Here is a 6,418-nt window from a genome sequence, read left to right as displayed (position 1 = left end):
CCACCATGCCCGGCTAATTTTCTGTATTTATAGTAGAGACAAAGTTTCTCCGTGTTAGCCAGAATGGTCTTGATCTCCTGACCTCGTGATCTGTCCGTCTCGGCCTCCCAAAGTGCTGGGATTATAGGCGTGAGCCACCGCGCCTGGCCGTGTTGTTTTTCTTCTTTGGCTGCAACACTGGCTTTCGTGGTGGAATCAGGATCACAGAGCCACTGAAAGTATTAAGATAACAAGGTGTTCACTATATAAATTAGACCCCATGCAAATATGTTAAGATCTACAGAACGGGAGAATCAGAAGCTCAGAGATTGCCAAACAAGACAGTCTGACTCAGTGGTTAAGAGGTCATGCAGGGTTTTGAGAAAAATCCAGACTGTAGGTGACTGACCACACAGGCATAGCCCTGATACCAAGTTGATGGAGATGTCTGTGGAAGACTACACCTCTGACACAGTGGAAATCGAGCACTTAAGTGTTTCTTTTGATGGTACTCTTAATTGGCAGGAACAAGAATCTGGAAAATAAGCTGAAGTTTGATGTTCATGAAGCCCCTAGGCATCTGTTTTCATTTAATGTGACCTCAAAAGCTCAGCAATGACTTCTTCACTTCTTCATTCTAAATTTCATTCAAGCTACTGCTATTGGTAAATTTGGACATGGAACCATAACGGAAATGCATTCCAGCAAATGAAGTTCCTAACATTACCCACATTGACATAACAATGCAGAAGAACTATCTGCAACTCCGGATTTCTCTGTCATATCACAAGTCAAAGCCTACTGTCCAATTCACAATCACAAGCAAAGACGAACAGCAAAGGGCAAACATTAAAAATTACAATTCATTGAGACTATACTCTTTAGACAACTTTGCATAATTACAAAATTCTGCCAACTACTTCTTAGAAAATGGAATAAGGGTCCTCTGGCCAAACAATAAAAATACTCCCAGCAAGAAAGGTGGAAAATATAATAGATAAGTGACGTCCAATACCTCCCGCACTAGGTCAGTTACAATTTAAGACATTAAACTTGAACTTACTTGCATATTAAAAATGCACTTCAATTCATCCATAAGTCCAAAACACTCTAAGATGAAAGTTTTATTTACTGAATTGTAAGAAAAGAAACTACCTGTTAAAATTCATGTAGAATAGCTAAGAGTATTTGGAGAATTATTTTTCACCTAAATGTTTACTTGCAAATGAACTACAGACACACTCCTTAAGTGTCCACTTTCAGGATAAGGAACTCATAAAGGCAACACCATATTTACAACTTTGATCAGATCTCTCTCCTGGTGTGACTTTTCTGAAGCACTGCACATGAATTCATTTGTAGGAGGATGTCCCACATTACACTTATACTGTTTGTCTGTAGTGTGTATTCTCACATGTCGTCTTAAGGATGAGGAACAATTGAATGCTTTCCCACAATGCTTACATTGATAAGGTTTCTCTCCAGTGTGCAGTCTCATATGTATTGGTAAAGATGACGGCCATTTGAAGACCTTCCCACATTCCTTACATTCATAGGGCTTCTCTACAGTGTGCGTTCTCACATGTTGTTGCAAAAGTTCAGGCCAGCTGAAAGCTTTCCCACACTGCTTGCATTCATAGAGTTTCTCTGCGGTATGCCTTCTCATATGTTTTTGTAAGGATATGTGGCAATAGAAAGCTTTCCCACATAGCTTGCATTCATAGGATTTGTCTTCAGGGTGCATTCTCACATGTTCTCGAAAGCAAGCGGACAAGCTGAAGGCTTTTCCACACTGCTTACATTCATAGGGCTTCTCCCTAGCGTGTGTCCTCATATGCTTTCGTAAAGATATGGGCCAGTTGAAAGTTTTCCCACATTGCTTGCACTCATAGGGTTTCTCTCCAGTGTGCACTCTCATGTGTCCTCGAAAGGATGAGGGGTGACTGAATGCTTTCCCGCACTGGTTGCATTCATAGGGTTTCTCTCCACCATGAGTCCTTTCATGTCTTCGAAAGGACTGGGGATAAATGAAGGTTTTCCCACACTGTTTGCATTCGTAGGGTTTCTCTCCAGTGTGAATCCTCTCATGTCTTCGAAAGGACTGGAGATAAATGAAGGTTTTCCCACACTGTTTGCATTCGTAGGGTTTCTCTCCAGTGTGTGTTATCATGTGTCTTCGAAAAGTCGAAGAATAACTGAAGGCTTCCCCACATTCTTTACATTTATGTGGCTTCTCTCCAGTGTGTGAAATCATATGTCTTCGAAAAGTTGAGGAATAACTAAAGGCTTCCCCACATTCCTGACATTTATATGGCTTCTCGCCAGTGTGTGTTATTGTGTGTCTTCGAAATGTTGAGGAATAACTGAAAGCTTTCCCACATTCCTTACACTTATATGGCTTCTCTCCGGTGTGACTTCTGAGATGACTAGTAAGACTAGAGAAGTCAATGAAGGCTTTCCCACATTGTTTACATTCGTAGGTTTTCTCAGCAGTGTGAATCCTTACATGCCGATTGAGGGAGGAAGTACGAGGAAAGGTTTTCCCACATAATTTACACACATAGGGTCTCTCTCCATTGTGGGTTCTCACATGCATTCTTAGGTGTGAACGACAACTGTAGGCCTGCCCACATTCCTGGCACTGATATAGTTTGTGTCCAGTGTGAACTGTGATGGGACTCCTGAGGGATGTGCGGTGATGCATGAAGACTTTTCCGTACGTGTTGTATTCACACTGTTTTACTCCAGGTGGCACTTTCTTGTACAGATTAAGATGTGGAATCTGGCTGAAGGCTTCTCCACCTTGATCGTTACTTTCACAGAGTCTCTCCAACACATGATTTCTACTAAAAATGAGAAGCATGTTATTGGTTTAATAATGATTTGTTAGTATTTATTAGGAAGTATTGCATTTTAGCCATTTTCACTGAAAGCATAGGTTTTTCACCTTATGTGAATTGTCTGAAAATGAAATAAACTGAATGCTCTGGAAGATGGTCTGACCACTGCCATTATTAAAACGGTGTTTCTTATGTATAGGGTTTCTTTTCTTTTCTTTTTTTTTTTTTTCTGAGACAGAGTCTCACTCTGTTACCCAGGCTAGAGTGCAGTGGCACAGTCTCAGCTCACTGCAACCTCTGCCTCCTGGGTTCATGCAATTCTGCCTCAGCCTCCCAAGAAGCTGTGATTATAGGCCTGCAGCACCATGCCCTGCTAATTTTTGTATTTTTAGTAGAGACAGGGTTTCACCACATTCGCCAGGCTGGTCTCGAACTCCTGGCCTCAAGTGATCTGCCCACCTCAGTCTCCCAAAGTGCTAGGATTATAGGCGTGAGCCACCGTGCCTGGCCCAGGGTTTCTTGATAACGGTTTCCATCTGAATTATGTTTCTAATGTCACTTGCTGTCTATGTCACATTTAAAGAAATATTTTTTGTAAAAATTCTGTGTATTAAATTTGGAGCTAGGCTTGTATGAGTTTTCTGTTGACTTGCTTTTTTAAAGTTTAATGACAGACTAAGATTCTCTCCTGAAATACTGTGTTCCCTTGTGAGTGCAACTCACCTGAGATTTCTCCCCCGCTTTGTGGGCTGATCTTCAATGCTAAGACTGTCCCAAATTTTTCCTAAAACAGAGGCCCAGGAAACATTTCTGGTGAACGCAGCTATTTTAGATTCCTTGGGTATTTTTTCTCCATAAATATCCTGCTGAGAAACTGACCCACTGGCCTTAAATTGAGTTTCATCATCTGAAACCAAAAAGTCAACAAATCATAAGAAGGCACCTGTTAGATGAAAATGACACTGAGGAGTTTAGCTATCTCAGGACTTCATCAAACACAAAATGGTCAAAATGGTAAGCAACTCAATAAACGTAGTATTGGTAAGCAAAAAAAATTATTTTAAAAAAATAATCACAGCCAGATGCGGTGGCTCACACCTGTAATCCCAGCACTTTGGGAGGCCAAGGCGGGTAGATCACGAGGTCAGGAGTTCAAGACCAGCCTGGCTGACATGGTGAAACCCCGTCACTACTAAAAATACAAAAATTGGCTGGGCATGGTGGCGCTCGCCTGTAATCCCAGCTACTTGGGTGGCTGAGGCAGGTAACTGCTTGAACCCGGGAGGCAGAGGTTGCAGTGAGTCGAGAATGTACCACTGCACTCCAGCCTGGGCGATACACCGAGACTCCATCTCAAAAACAACAACAAACAAACAAAAAAATCAAATTTTCACTGGCTTGCAAAAACAAACTTCACTAGGGCTCTCAAAGCTCTATCCATAATGACGACATGAAGGGAGCTTTCCTTACAAAAAGAAAAAGCTGAAATACCGATTCTCCTTCTCATGGAAAACCATTACATTCTAGCTCTGTGACAGCCGTGACTGTGTCTGTCTTATTTACCAGTGTATTCCCTTTCCACATTCCAAGCCCTGGAACAGGTCTGACATGTAAGAAATACTTGTTCTCTAAGTAGCTACGTGAAGGAAGGAATGATGTCATCCTTACCTACTGAGGCCAGGTTCTGAAAGGTCTCCAGCATCACATCTCTGTACAGGTCCCTCTGGGCAGAATCCAGCAAAGCCCATTCCTCCAGGGTGAAGTCCACAGCCACATCCTCAAAGACCACTGAGTCCTAAAACATTCAACATATTTATGGGAGGATGGTTGAGACTGAGAGCCCAGGAGCATTGTACTTATATCGTACGCAGTTCAAAAAAGATTCTGTGGTCCCCGACATCTACTCTGTGACTCAGTTGTCACACCTCTTCCTTCTGTCTACTCTACACTCACTTCCTAATAGATTTCACAGGACCATTAACACACTGAATTTATCTCTATACTTTTACTGTGACCAACTGAAGACATTACTCTCTATCAAAAGGATTCAGACCACATTGCAGATATCAAACAAATGCTATACAAATAAGACAAATACTTGTACTTTAAGACCATCAGTCCCTTGTCACACAAACCGTTTCAGCTCCTCCCCTGCTGCACACATCATCATTCTGCACCACACAAAGCACAGGGTCCAAACTGAATGAAGTTTTATGGGATGAAAACACGGAAGGACTGGGAACATTCTCTTCTGTTTCCTTCACCAAACATCAGGCCAAGGGGCCTGACAGGATCCAAGTGGCAACAAAGGCCAGGTAGCCATAGCGTCTTAAAGAACTCCAGGTCCAACTGGCTGAATGACAACATTCTTTTGAGAAGTATTAATTTTAACTTGGAAATTAGAAGTTACTGAGAAATTAGACCTTAGGAAAGACGAAAAAGACATGAGAACGAGGACCTCCACACATTCCCTATACTTGGAGCCTTAGTGACGGAAGCCCAACAATTAATTCTGGGTTCTGTCTCTCTCGCACGCTCTCTCTCTCTCATACACACAGGCACACTCACTCAATAAATATGCACAGAGTGAGGTGTACACAATGTCAAAACAGTTCTTTTCACCGGAGCCAAAAAAAGTATTTGGGCTGGGTGTGATGGCTCATGCCTGTAATCCTAGTACTTTGGGAGGCCAAGGCAGGCAGATCATTTGAGGTCAGGAGTTCAAAACCAGCCTGGCCAACATGGTGAAACTCCATCTCTACTAAAAATTAAAAAAAAAAAAAATTAGCAGGGCATGGTGGTGCATGCCTGTAGTCTCAGCTACTTGGGAGGCTGAGGCTCGAGAATTGCTTGAACCTGGGAGGCAGAGGTTGCAGTGTGCTGAGATCATGCCACTGCACTTCAGCCTGGGTGATAGAGCAGGACTCAGTCTCAAAAAAAAAAAAAAAAGTATTCTTGCTAACCTTAAGGATAAGGTTAAGAGTTCCACTTTGCAAAGGAGTTAACTGAAGTCCAAACCATTTGATTACAAATTTTCCATGGTTATAAAAGACATAAAGGACTCAATAATGCCTTCCTAGAAAATTCTGTGTCTCAAAAATTCCAGGAGGAAAAAAAAAATAAAAAGAAAAATAAAAAATTCCAGGAGGAAGCGATTCCTCACATATCACTCTAGAGGCTGCATTCTCAATTTCTCATTTCCATATTGCACATTGGGCACAGGTGCATGGAAACCCCAAGATGCCCAGTTCCTTCAAACCTGCTTTCTGAGAAAGATCAACTCGTTACTTACCATCTATCAGCAGGAGACAAAAGACTGTCATGCAGCAATTCTGATGCTAGAACATCCCTATTCACAGAGCAGCAGAGTACCTATGGGACCCTCATACTGGCACAGGATAATGTGAGCTCCCTGGGTCAGCCTTAATTGCTCGCAGTACAGTGTATCTGCAGTATTTGCAGTGTATTTTAATAATAAAGTTCCCATCATGCAGAAAGAAGTTAACATTGTGGGCCTTAGACTTTATCTTTAGGAAGGCTTTCCGGCAACATTGCCCTTAGCTGGTGTCTGGGAACCTGGGTTTTGGGAAGGTTCACAC

The 6,418-nt window shown here is 42.2% G+C and overlaps 1 protein-coding gene across 1 annotated transcript; it reads right to left on the bottom strand.

The window, feature by feature from the left end:
* Nucleotides 1–1,000: 1,000 nt before the first annotated feature.
* On the bottom strand, nt 1,001–6,114 carry ZNF555 (zinc finger protein 555). The gene is made up of 4 exons (XM_011964120.1): nt 6,079–6,114; nt 4,488–4,614; nt 3,543–3,726; nt 1,001–2,822 (listed from the first exon to the last, which is right to left on the bottom strand). Exons 1-4 carry the CDS (start codon nt 6,112–6,114, stop codon nt 1,253–1,255), a joined length of 1,917 nt encoding a protein of 638 aa, XP_011819510.1. The 3' UTR covers nt 1,001–1,252.
* Nucleotides 6,115–6,418: the final 304 nt, after the last annotated feature.

This window comes from Colobus angolensis, unplaced genomic scaffold (genome assembly GCF_000951035.1).
Source record: "Colobus angolensis palliatus isolate OR3802 unplaced genomic scaffold, Cang.pa_1.0 Scaffold64, whole genome shotgun sequence".
Taxonomy (NCBI): domain Eukaryota; kingdom Metazoa; phylum Chordata; class Mammalia; order Primates; family Cercopithecidae; genus Colobus; species Colobus angolensis.
This window is presented reverse-complemented; position numbering and strand designations above follow the sequence as displayed.